The sequence below is a fragment of the Stegodyphus dumicola genome, chromosome 2, assembly GCF_044657685.1.
Source record: "Stegodyphus dumicola isolate Sdum_Otavi_A_Nest chromosome 2, ASM4465768v1".
Lineage (NCBI taxonomy): Eukaryota > Metazoa > Arthropoda > Arachnida > Araneae > Eresidae > Stegodyphus > Stegodyphus dumicola.
In genome coordinates, this window is record NC_140769.1 from 5,789,809 (window position 1) to 5,804,143 (window position 14,335).

The 14,335-nt window shown below is 31.3% G+C and overlaps 1 protein-coding gene across 4 annotated transcripts in view; it reads right to left on the reverse strand.

The window, feature by feature from the left end:
• The window catches only part of fuss (SKI family transcriptional corepressor fussel), a 337,279-nt gene that overhangs the window by 27,198 nt on the left and 295,746 nt on the right, over positions 1-14,335 (reverse strand). For 3 of the 4 annotated variants that reach the window (XM_085810407.1, XM_035356880.2, XM_035356879.2), the window contains exon 5: positions 11,074-11,145. In XM_085810407.1, coding sequence (XP_085666533.1) covers positions 11,074-11,145 — 72 coding nt within the window. The remainder of the gene's footprint in view (positions 1-11,073; positions 11,146-14,335) is intronic. The other variant, XM_085810406.1, reaches the window with a different exon arrangement.

Below are 14,335 nucleotides of genomic sequence, written 5' to 3' on the forward strand. Positions count from 1 at the left end.
AATAAGCGATAATGGGTTTCAACCGTGAATTTATGTTAAAAATTAAGCAAAAATTGATCAATTTAAATATCTGTGAGTCAGCGTGTTTTAGAAATATAGAAAATCTCGATTCACAAAATTGTTAAAACAATAAAATCCTACCAGCAAACACGTTCAAGATGAATCTATGAATGTTAAACTTGCTTTAGAATCTATTAAAGTGAAATAAAGAATATTGCAGATTAGATTCTAGCATATGCTTAAAATGTCCAAACAAATTTTTCGAAGATGTAAATGAGGAGTTTGAATTTAAATCTACAGTTAAAATCTGGCAAAGGCAAAAGACATGTCAGTTTAAGTATGAACATGAAGACAAATCACAAAGTCCGAAGACAGTTTAGAATTATGTATTTTATATGTTTTTAGGTATTGCATGGATATCCTTAAATAAATGTTTTTAACTACTAACATTTTCCTATGGCAATTTTAGTTTCATGTAGAATTTACCACAAATTGATAAAGAAGATGTACTGAAAAACTATCATAGTTTGGGGAGTATTGAAAAACTAACATAGTCTAAAAATGTGCTTCTAAAGACATTTGCAATTTTGACATTCTACAGTTCATTACATTAGTGATTTAAGAAAAAAATTACTGACGTTTTCTGTGGTGCTGTAAGGTGTGAAAGATCATTTTTCGAACCAAAATTAATTTAGATTTATTTAGATACGAGTTGGTTATCAGAAAGATTTCTGAAACTTGTATTAATGGTATCTGAAAATCGTGTATGTGCCGTATTATACATAAAAGAGAGAATTTCCACTTTCATTAATCTAAAATACAGAAAAAAAAATCAGATGTATAAAAGTTAAATTGTAGTTTAATTACGTAAATTTGTATGCTTAAATATTTAACTAATTTTAAAATTTTATATCTTCGATTAAAACAAAATTTAAATGTTGAAAATATGGTTGTACTGTTTTAATTATTTTTTTTAATTCCTTCTTTTAACATCGATAGGAAATGAAAATAAAAAGGCCGATCTTGATCGGTGCTTTTTTTTTTATAAATACGCTAGCGCTGACCTTGCTCTATAAAGAACCTCAAAACTCGCTTTCATCACAGTTTGTGAAATTTTTACAGATTTCTTCCGAATTCCAGTCTCTAAAGGTGTTATAAAATTTTTATATAAATTTGCAAAGCAATATTTCTATAGAATTCTTTTGTTCTAGGAAAGCTTTATAAAATTTCTACAGAATTTTGAGAAGCATTTCTATAAAGCACTATAGGATTTTCTATCGAGCTCTGTCAGCTTCTCTATAAAATTTTCTTTAAGGCGTGTTGGAAACCCTTATACAGGCAATATTAAATTGGCCATTTTCGATGTACCTTTTCTCAAAATCTATTGTAGATACACCCTTAAAATTTTCTATGTATTTAAAGTATACCTATCTGATTATACTGAAATGAGTTGTTGAAACATTTTGAATTTTAGAGTAATTTACAGAGTATTTTGTTAGGCATAGTAAAATTTAGCACTTTTCTCACATAATATTTTTTTCTTAGTTTATCACAAAAAGCTTATTTTAGTAAATATTAGGAAACATAATAAATAAGCCATAAACATTTTAGATACCTGTGAGCAATAGTTCCTGAGAAAAGGTACATCGAGTATAAAAAAAAAAAAAAAATCACGTTTGGAGAAAAACACGTTTTTACGTAAAAATTCTCATTTCTCAAAGCATTCGATGACAAATTAAAACTAGATTTTTTACAGTTATAATCTTAATAGAGATTAAAGACTGGTATTTTTAGGAAGATAAATGTGTAGAGAATTTGAAAATGCAAAAATCCGAAATCACCATTTTTTTGAAGATTTTTGACTTTAAGGGAAGGCATGCCTGATGCTTGAAATTCACTTTCCTGTGGGAAAAACCAATTACTGTACGTGGTCAAAACCCTCCTCCGCCACCACCACTAGACCCGCGGGAAGATTCCATTATTGGCGTGGCCAACTGCCACTCGTCGTAACACCAAAAATTCACGTCTACAGCGTGTTAGCAGTTAAAGCAAATTTATCTCCCTGTATCGAATAGCGTTAAATGTCATGCTCTGGCCCCTTCTAATGATGGAGGTTCCCCGGTTTGTAATGAGGATACATCCATCAAGTGGCAGCCTAAGTGTAAACCGGCCGGGCTGAAAGTACTTGAATAGTGGCCCTTTTTCCAAGCCATAAATAAAGTATGAAGTGGATTGATAAATTCACCAGGCAGCGGGTTTCCAATTACCTGCTTGACGAAAATACTGAGCTTTCAGTAATGGGGGTTTTTAATTTCGGAGGAAAAATTATCTTAAACATTCGGTGCGTGAAGTTTTCCTATTTTTTTTAATAGTCGACAGTTTAACTGCTTTTTGGTGGAAGGAATCGTGGAACGAATTTCTGATCGCACCAATGAATTTTGGCTTCAGAGCTGGAGAGATTAGTTGAGGCAAACTGTTCAAAATACGAGGCAATTCGTTAAGCTATTCCTCTGCAATCAATTGTCTTGATTTCTATCAGGTTTTTGCATTTAACTGAAGTTTTATCCTCAGGGAATGATGCAAAGAATAATATGAAAATGGGTACAGTTAAAGAACTGCCACTTAATTCAATTTCAATTCAATTTTTAATTACTTAATTAAACTTTAATTTTTCTTTTTAAGTTTTTCTTAACTGAAGCTCAAAAAAGTGCTGTTGAGTTGAAATTTAATAGGACTTTATTCAATAAAAATTAAAAAATGTTAAATTGAATTATTGTATTAAGGCCTTGTTTAATTGAAACGTCGAAATGGTTTTGTTAAATTGAAACGCAGTAACTTTCTCGTTATTCTGTAATTCAATACAATCTTATTGAACCGAAAGGTCGTTTGCTTGAACCGTAATTAGCAGTTAAAGCAATAAAATAATTAAATAAAAACTGAAAAAGTCATTAATTTAAATTCCATGAACATTTGCAAATACTTGAATATGTGTTTGTGGTTTAGCTAACAGTTAGCCATCTGTTCTATAATATTCTTTTGTCTGTTTCATTTGTTCATTATAATAATGTGTAAGTAGCAGATGAACCGAGAATAATTTAAAGAAAACTGAATTTAAGAAGATAGTAAAATAATATTTGCTTTTGGAAAAAACAGGCGTATAATTTGCCCCAAGGTATCAACCATAGAAAGCGAGTTTATTTATTGTTTTCTTATAAATGGAATTGGCAAAGAGATACGCTAAGGTAAAGGTGAAAATTACCAATCAATAAAACTTTGTAGTATTTTTAAAGATTAAATTAAAAAACTTTTTTATTTTATAAATTGAATTTTTTCCAATGCCTTTTTTCCATATTAAATAAATATTGTTACACTAACAGACTCCTTCGGTGTACTCGACGACCCACTCGGCACTCACTGCCCGGCTGTCAACTCGATCGACTCCGCGGGGATTGACTCGCTAGACGAGACACCAACTCGATACTGACATCTCGCACTCTAGATGAAGCAATCTCACTCGCCCTCTCGACGAAGCACCCCCTCGATACTAACTGACTGACTGCGGACCAGCAGGGTTTATATAGCTTTCGGCTTGTGTTCGAGAACATTCAGGGCTAAACCGGTAGGAATTCGTTCCAGAAGGTTCTCCATCAGTCCATGGCATATCGCCAATTTTGTCGTCAAATGTCGCCAAATGGGCGATTGCCATTTTTATGGCAACCCTAAAACTGCTTTGCGGGGAAGCTATCTCACCGCGCCTGTACATTTCGTAACAGTATAGAGAAAGAAATAGTTGGTGTATCATTGTAATTTTAAATTCCGATATTTACTCGAACTTCCAATATTTAATCACTTCACCGTTCGCTCGTAAGACCTCTTGAAATTAGGCTGATGATCAGATGCTATATGTTGAAAACTATATTAAAGAAAAGAGAAGATACAGTATTCCGTAAACATAAAAGTATGCTGAATTATGGATTTACATGTTTGGTAAATGAGTTAAGCTTATCTGTATGCCATTACGAAATATCAAGTATGCAACATAAAAGCATCAGTGAAGAAAGGAAATGGCAATTAAATCATAATAATCGAAGTGTATAGCATTAGGAGTACCCGCTGTTAATTCCAATACTTCCAGAAAATTTTATAAAAATTATAAATGAGGTATATTATAAATCGCACGAACTCGTTGTATTATAAATAACAACAGTTAGAACGTGCTAAAGCGACCATCTTTCTTTAAAAATAGTTTCAGTTAATTAATTTTACAAATAATTAAACCTGAAACTAGACGAGAAAATAAGCTGAATGTTGAAGATTAGTCTGTACCAAGGTATTAGAAACATCTTCTGTTAACTGGAATTATGATGTAAGAGTTTATGAAAATTATTATCTAAATATATGATGGCATAAAGACAATACAACAATATAGAAATTCTAGATACATAAGAACTTTTGTATTCAAATTAACAATATACGAAATATACGAAAAAGAAATAAATAAAGAGGAAGTTGAAATCCCAAGATATGAATATATGGGAGTTCGAAATTTTTTTGATGAATTATGAAAATACTGCAGATGCTCATAATTATCATCTATTGTTAATTAAATGTGTATCAAATGTACGTCAAAGTAAAAGAAGAGTAAAGTACGTTTAGAGTAACTGGAAAACAGAATAAATATTTAAAATATATTAAAACATGGAATTTGTAAGAAAATTAAATAACTTTAAAATAACTTCAATAATTAAAAAGGGAAAGCTTAATAAGGCATACATTACAATAATATGGGTGTGAATTTAGAACAGCTTAACAAACTTAATTTTTACATTTAATCAAGAGAACTATTAAAATTAAATTAAAACTATCTATCTAAAATGGTCAATTTGGAAGTCAAAACCATTCTATGCCATCTAAGAAGATTTGTTAATATTAATTAGACAAGAAAACTAATTTAAGATGCGCTACAAATCCAATATTTGATAGGTTGATATATATACATAATCAGTTTTTTATATGTCGTTAATCTATCAGTTTTATGTAGGTCTATCTCTCTCTTAATATATATCAGCAGCTAAATTATATTACTTAGAAATTTTTGAATTCTTATGGTGAATAAACGAGATTTGGCTCATTATTCTTTTAAGCATTATAAAACTATAATATGATTGAAAAGAAAAACATTTTTATTTTAGCACCTACCAGAATTTTAATTTAATACTTGTTTTTTATGCACAATTTTTGCAACATCTGATAAACGAAAGTAAAGGTTGAAGTTTCAATGAAATATCTCACCCAATAATGAGGATAAATGACTTTTTGTAGCATCTATCTTTTTGCGAGGAAGTCGCGCAGTTCGTACTTCAAGAAAATATCTATTTTGATAACTATCGAATGCAATTTAACGATGTTTTTCACTGACATCTGTACGTAAGGACAGAATAAAGGGATAATTTTCCTCAAACGAATTATAAAACTGAATCAAAGTGGATTCAAAAGAGATTTTTTCGTGGCGTCTGTATGTACGTACGTATATATCTCGCATAACTCAAAAACGAGTAGCCTAAGAACTTTGAAATTTTGTATACAGAATTGCTATAACATGTAGTTGTGCACCTCCCACTTTAGTTGCAACCAAAAGCATATACATATATGTAAGAAAAACAAAGAATATAAAAGTAAACGATTAAATTAGCTGCGTAAATTAATTTCTCTTCTCTATTCTAAAAATAGCAACCTCTCTCTGCACTGAGTCATTTCTAGATTAATCTATGTGATATGATTCTTACATAACTCTCATGATTTAAATGGAACTAAAACTGAAGCAGCCAATAGTAATCTTACAGCAATATTAACTATCCGATCAAAATGCATTGAGAACCAAAACTAACTCAGTCTGGATTAAGATTTCATCCTGCTTTCTACGCTTTGGCCTAGCTGCACTGCTGTCTGTCTGCTCCTTCTTTCTTAGCAAAAATGTAAACTTTTCGGTATGGACACAATTAATGTGCCAACTTGACTGTGGCCGCAACATGTTTGCTGAAATAAAAAATGAATATTTAATCTGCTTTCGCCTCCAGTTTCCTATTCATTATGGATCATCACTTCTACGCCATAAACATTTCTGCTGGTCTTCACTACTGAGTTTGATTTCATTACACACACACACACATGTATATATACTATATATATATATATATATATATATATAATTACAAATCAATTCTTTTGAAAATAAAACACAAACCTGCCTAGTTATTTTCGCGCATTAAGTTGCAGAAAAATTATCATTAAAGGCATAAAGTAAGAAATTTAGAACTATAATTTTAAATTTAATTATTATGAATTTCAATTTCTGGTCTTTGTGAAACATTAGTTCTAAATTTCTTACTTTATGTCTTTATATATATAGATATATATATATATATATGATGTATCAGCTTTTGTCGTAGCTTAAATTATCAGACGATAAGTTTAAAAAACAAAATTCATTTATTATTATTCAGGAGAAATAGCAGTTACAAAATCAGATATCCGGAGTAAATAAAAACAATTAGTAATAACTTTTTGTATGAAGTTTACTGCATCGTTGCATTAAAGAAAAAGCCCCCGATATTCCTTTGCGAGTCCTTTTATAGCCTCTGGAAAGGCGGAGCTTCCAAGAAAATGACGTCAGCCTCGTCAGCCAATCCAGTTCGCTTTAAATATTTCCAGAACATTCTATAACTGTACATGTAGAAAAGGCGGGAAAAACAACTTGACTACGGGGCTGTGGATTTAATTCCATGTACTTTCAAATAAGAGAACGTCGCCATTAAAAATGAAAAGAACATACAGTTAGAATTTTAAGTGTATTCTTGACTATGGAATTTTATTATTACATATATATACCCATTCTGTTACTCGGTCCAGTAAGCTCAATTTTTTTTATTCTCATATGTTGGTAAATTGTGCATTTTTTGCTTTAAAAATGATTGAATTATGTTATTCTTATGTTCCGGTTAAGGTTTTTTATGCCTTTAGTTAATCTGCATGCAATATTTTTAGAATTATCTACAACGTAAAAGTTGTTCAAGTGTTCCTATTTTTCACAGATTCAGACCAAATGTCGTAAACCTTTTTCGCATAACATCACTCATTTCCTTTCAGTAAAATAAAAATCACAAAATATGTTTAAATGGAAACAAACTGCTTCTATTTTAGATCGTAGCCGCTTACACTTGTTTGAATTCGCTCGAAGCTAGACTGCAAAAGGCGCAATAAGAAGGAGCAGGAACAGAAAAGTGTCGCGACGGAATTTGCGTGCTCAGCTTTATTGAGTCGATTTAAATCCCTCGTTTCCGGCTTTTACTGGAAGCTGTTCGTAATTCCTAGGTTTTACCGCAAAAGCTTGGTAAAAGTTCGAAATGAAATCATATTAAAGCATACTTCGGACTTTTACCAAGCCACTTTGGTAAAAGCTAAGTTTTATAGGTCAAACCTAGGACTTACCAGACTTCGGGTTTTTGCAGTTAAACTGTTCTTCTTTCATTTAGTTTTAATCTTAAATTATTATCCTCTTTTAATATTGTTCTGTATTTATTTTTCAAAAATATCATGGAAGAAAACCACTGTTTACACACTTAGTTTGTGCAAAAAACAATAAAAATTTAATTGCTTTGTTGAAATGCCTTTAAATTCTTTTTTTTTTAATAGTTTCAGCCGAAAGTTAACATGTGTTTCATTATTAAAATATTCAGTTAGAGTTAGTTCGATCACAGGAAATTTCTATCAGCTGCTCTTTTTCTTCACGAGATAAAATTTCAGGTACATTTTAACAAAATAGATTCTTAACCCAATTTTCTTTTTTTCTTTATCATAATCCTCGGGAAAATACATATTGAAATTATTTACCAATGAAAAACAATAATTTTTAATGTCGGATGCTAATTTTTCTTTTAGTTTCAAATTATTTTCGGTTAGAAAACTTTCTAAAAGTAGAATAATGCTTAAAATATTATTATCCAATTCTTTGATTTTTTAGCTCGAATTCTTTCATGATTGCACTTTTATTTTATCTTTAATGATAAACGAATTACACTTTCTCCTTGTAATCCTAAATTTAATTCATTTAATGTTCCAAAAATTCAGCTAAATATGCTAAGCGCTCCAACCATAATTCAGTAAATAAATATTTTTGAAATTCAAATTTTGAATCACAGAGAAATTTGAATTTCTGAACGAAGTTCAAAAAGACGATACGATTTAAAACTTTGCTTCTGGATAACCACCTTAGTACGAAGCGTAATAAAAGCGTTTCATTGCCCATCTCTTGGCATAACATCGTAAATATTCTTGAATTTAAAGCTCAACTTTTAATAAAATTAACAATTTTCACAGCTTGATTCCAAACGATTTTCAGGTTTTCGGGAACTGTTTTGGTTACTTCACGATGAATGGAAGCTTCACGATGAATGAAGCAGTAAATAATTTAGTTTCACGTGCGACTTTCTTTATTTGAGAAATAACACCGGAATGTATTCCTGTTAAAGCCCCGAGCTCCATATGCACTTATTCCAAAGAATATCATTCTCGGAATTCCAAAGAATTAATTCATTTCAAAGTAATTAAAATTGTCAATTACTTTGAAAATTTCAATTGCATTTGCTTTATCATGAAGAGATTCACAAAATATAAATATTCTTCATCTTCTTCAAAACGTGTGTAAGCTAATAATTGAACACAGTTCGTTACATCACTACCTTCATCCAGTTTTGCAATGCGAAATAGTTATTGTGTTTTATTTTTTGAATAAGTGCCTCTTTTATGGAATTTGCCATTTCATAAATTCGTCTACTTACTGTATCATTTCATAATGGAGTAATATTAATTTCATTAGCTACTTTTTCATTGTATAATTTTAAAACGATATCATTAGCTTCTGGTAATCTATGGTTTTTTTTCCAATAGTGTAAGCCTGCCCAAGTGCCGTTGTCAACGTTTGAATTTAAATATTCGATATTATTTAATTTACATCGCCATAAGTTGTCTAGTAGTGTTGTAAGATTAATGTTCAACTACGAGACCATATACAAGCTTATTATCATGCACATTTTAGAAAAACTATTTTACAATAAAGATTTCATCTCTATTACAAAATATTCTACTACAAAATATTCTACTACAAATATTCTACTTAAAGTGCTCCTTAAGCTTCGTTTCACGCTGAGGTATCTTAAGCTGGAAAATCATATGTTGATTCTACTAAGATTAATTGAAACTTATTAGCTCTGTAGACAAGTTTGTGAATTTCATTTTCAGTCTGAAATGTGAATACTATTGTGCATATTAATCAAAATATGCTTGAATTATTTGAAAACTCAAAGTATCACTTTTAAATACTTATCACACTTCATAACTTCAGGCATTCCGACTCGAATTTTAAATCTCAAAATGTTTTTAAAAACCATTGTTTGGTGCTGAAAATTTCTCTTAAAAATGTCATGGTATTTAGAGGTTGAAAGCTGAAAGCTTGCCTTGGGCGAATATATTAACAATGGCTGGCTCTGAATAAGAATTTTGCGACTAAATGAATCTAAGGCATCTATTCTGAACAAAGGTATATAGAATTTCTCCTCTCAAGCTTAAATATGCAAGATGGAAAAAGGAAATGGAAGTAATAATTTTGAATCATTTCTGCAGAATAGCTTTTCTGGTAATTTTGTATTTGCTCTCAGTATTATTACTGTTGCATTAGGATATTAAATAACGCAAATAGAACTCGAAAAATGCGAAATCAATTCTTGGAAGAAACTTTTGTACGGAAATTGTTAGAAAATATACATTTGCGGATTCAGTTTCAGAGAATATTTAGAAAAAGAAATAAAACACAATATCTTGATCGTAAGCCTTCAAATTAATGCCTGTGTAATTCTTTAAAGCATTTTTTTGTATACAGATTAATACTCTAATTATAACATTATTTTATGCTCTTTTTTAATTAACTCGAAGGAATTTCAGACGCTAGGTTTATAATTAATACAATAACACGTGTTTTTAATTAACGCGATTTTGATTTTTAATAATCTCAAGTTTCATATAATCTTTGAGGATTTGAATTTATACCTCCCATTTAATTTCATGGTATTAGAAATGGACTCAAAATCTTGTTTGTCAGAGAGAAGCTTTATTAAATTTCTAAAAATTCTATATTTTAGGAAAGCAGTTGAAAGTAAAGTTGATTTACACTTTATTTCCTTCAAATTAGTTTACAACTCCTGAACACATTTGTCAACGACATTCATAATGATGAGGCCTTTTTTTTATTTATTTACTTGCTGCATCCTTAGGCACTACACGGAAGGGAGAGATGCCTTTGTTGAAGACTTTATAAAGGAAACTTGGCTCGCATACACGTTACACATAGAGAAAACCACCAAAACGTCCATCTCGCCAGTCCGTTCGCGTTGAATTTTAAGGGGAGTAAGTAGGGAAAAGTGATATTTAATAAATAGAGTTAAAACACAAAACATTAATACTAGAAAGATTAAAAAAAGTTTTATAAAGCTATTTTAGTAAGAAATCTGAACATTGATATAAATGATAAAATGAGAAAAGACTGGAAAAAAAAAATAGAAAAAACGATGCCAACATTGCACTGGAAATTCTAAACATATGCTGCTATGCTGCTTTTAAAATGGTCATAATTTTGCTGTTGAATTTCAAATGGCGTACGTGCGATGAAAGTGATGTTTAATAATAAAGCTGAAGATACAGAAAGAAATGGGTTAGCACATACATATATGTGGTTATACATATATGTGTGCAATTTGTCAATTGCATTAAACCACGTTTCATCTGCAAGGGGGAGGGTCAGAAAATATACTTGTGCAGACGTGTTCAGGTTCCGCTCACGAAATTAGAACAACACTGTATGTTTTACGTTTCAGTTCAGCTTAGAAATTCAGAAACAATAAATATGGCTTGAAATGAATTAAAAATTTGATTTAATGTTTAAGAAGGGCAAAAAAATTAAGACTATGATAAGTTCGATGTTTTTGAATCATTGTAATAAACAAAAAGAAAATGTGTTCACACCTTTATTCGTACCTTTACTGAGAGACGAAAGGCGCTGAGGATCCATGATGGGAGAATCGTTTGTCTTTCCACCTGAAAAAATAAAAATAGCAATGTGCTGTAAAGCAGTACAGTTAAAAGTAGCTCCAATGTTTTGAGCTATGAATGACTGTAACAAACATTAAATTATGAATGTATTTTCAGTTACCAAATAGAGTTTTACATAAATTTATTTACCCATTAAAAGCTTACGAAAACGTGTATTTGAAATCAGTTAATTTTACAGTTTTGTAAATTTGGACGAATTTCAAATCTCTAAAATATTATTAAAATACGGAATGATTTTAAAATTCTAATATCTCAGCTGTCTGTCTTCTGTCTTTCTGGTACGACATATACTGTGTAGCTGCCGCCGAAAAAAGGCACTGCAGTTATCAAAAACACTGAAAATAATTTATTTCCACTATAAATAAACGAGGTTTTCTATGATTTTTTTTCAGCGATTTGGCAAAACGGGATTATTATTATTCTACCTGTGTTCTAAAGATGTAATGTTACGCTGTGTTGCATTTTGTATGCAGAAGTCATGTAAAATATTTGTGTTATTTATTGCATAAAGTTTGATTTCCGAAGAAGCAAACACTGTCTCTAATATCTCATACACAGCGTTTTATCTTCGAAAGATGGCTCAACATTCATTTTATTTTCTCTCCGAATGCTGGTTTTCCTATAAAGTGGATTGTTTTCCCCTACGAATCATTGCTTAGTCGAGAGGAGTACTTGTTTTTTCCAAAAAGATCGTGAGTTCGATCCCAGTCGAACTCGATAAATATGTAGAGACATTAGGATTTTTTCGAAGCCAGAGAGATGAAAAATGAGCAACGCCTTCGCCGGGAATCGAACCGAGGACCTCTGGAATACGCGCCCAGCGTGCAGACCTCCATACCACGAAGGCATGCTAGGAAGGAGGGAGAAATATCTTATATACTCCTCCTTTTAAAAGGCGACTGGGGTTTTAGGGGACCCAATCGTCAAATCCTGGATGTGGACAATCATCATCCCCCACCCTTTTAGTTCGGGCGTCATTTCAGAGACATTAGGATATTTTGAAGCCAGAGAGATGAGAAATGAGCAACGCCTTCGCTGGGAATCGAACCGAACCGTCTGGAATACGCGCCCAGCACGCAGACTACCACACCACGAAGGCAGGAGAAATACCTTATAAATATTCTGGGACTCTACATATTATTATTTTTCTTCTTATTAAAATTTTGCTTCATTTATTACGTGCTTTGTGTATTTTTATCTTACATTTTTTACTACTATTTAACCAAGAATTTATTTTCGAACTTGTGAAATTCTACGATACGATCTCTCTGTTTCCGGATTGCAAGTCCCTGTCACGTGACTGCCATTTCAGTGTTATTGCTTATTTTGAGATATTGCTTACGTAATTGCTTAGCCAAGAAACTACTTGCCTATATTGAAGTTCACGTTAAAGAAGCCTATCCGTATTTTACCGAAAATCACGAACTTTACTTCTCGGTGCCATTTCAACATGTGATATACGAAAGTAAAAGACAGCAGCCTGAAGACTTCTTCCTATGACTGATGATTCTTGATCCATAATGTGAATCATTGCAAATTTGTTTTACTTCGTAGAAGGTAGACTCTCGCTGTCTGATAGCTCTTGAAACCTCTAGTTTTATTTAAAATCTTTCTTCTCGAGAAAGACAGACCTGCAGTACAATCCCAATGAGCCGAAAGTGAATCAGTCGGAACGCAGAACAATCAAAACAGGTTTAGAAGAATGTTTTATTTCATTGTAAACAATGGAAAAATTGCTATTATAAACCACCAGAACAAAGCATAATTTCTAAAGGAAACAACGAAACGAGAATAAATTTTGGAATATCAGCAGTCATAGCAGATTCTGCTACAGTATTTAGAAAATGTCCACAACAGTTTGATATTTTAATTACACATACTTTTGGAATAAATAAATATTGTTCAATCATTTTTTAAAATATCTCGTACGAAAATTTTTATAGAGGCTGATATAGGTCTATTGAAATTCCTGTAGAACATTTTAGATAATTCTCTAAAAGTATCCTCTCTGTAATCCTCTACAGAAACGCTTCTCTATAAAATTTTATAGAAAATTTATAAAGCTTTCATAGCTCAGTTCTGTAGAAATGTTGATTTGAAAAATCATGTAGAAATTTTAGAGAAGGGCATTCTATAAAATTTATAAAATCTTATTCTACAGAAATTTGAAAAGATTTTAGGCAATAATGACAGCAAATTTTCTGATGTACTGTGTGAGTCATAGAAGAGCTAAAATAGACACTATTTATTCGTAAGTCTTGGATTATTTTTCAATAGCAATTTCTTTTTTTCGTCTAGCTTAACGCTTTTATAGTATTCTGCGAGATTTTTAATGAATTGAATTCTACAAAAAATCTAAAGAGTTTTTAACTAGTAATCAAAGCAAATTTTCAGTTTCTGGTGTGCTATATGAGATATAAAAGTCTTCAAGTAAACTCTATTTTTTCGTGAATCATTTTCTAACGGAAATTTCTGTATTTTTTAAACATTTTTATGGCACTGTATGAGATTTGGATAGAATGGTTGTCAGGACTTGTGTTTCTCTTGATTTGCGTTGGAAACATGAATGGTCCTGAATAGGAACAGGGAGCTTACTCAAGCTATGTTCAAGAAGGTGTGAAGTAGAAAACACAAGCAGGAAGGGTATACGAAACCCTTTATTTTCAATACTTTACAGGTATTTACGAACTTCGGAATACAGAGACCAACCACTTGTGGTCTGAACATAAGAATATAAAAAAAATACTAACTAAAACTCTAACTAAAAGCTAACTTTGAATTAGTATACAAATGCCTAGCATTAAGTCTGGCCTTTATTTAAAAAAGGTACGTATGTAGTACGCCGAGCTGCTAAAACTACGATACGTCTGCAAATATCAAGAGGGCTAAACCTTTGGCCTTAAAGGAAGGCACCCAGCAACAGAGGGAAAACTCGTAAAACTACAGTGGCAAGCGGCTTGCTTCCTATAACTTCTTCTTCTCTCTCTCTCTCTTGGCCGAAAGCCACAACTTAAGTACTTGGGCGTTAGCAAGACAATTTGCATAAACAAGTTAAAGCATTTAATTTTGGCCAGAAGTAGAAAATAAGAAGTGATAGTACAGTTTTAAAGTAAAATAAACGTTAGCAAAACTTAGGATCCTTACATGGTATAGTACAGAATCTGCAGTTTTTAAA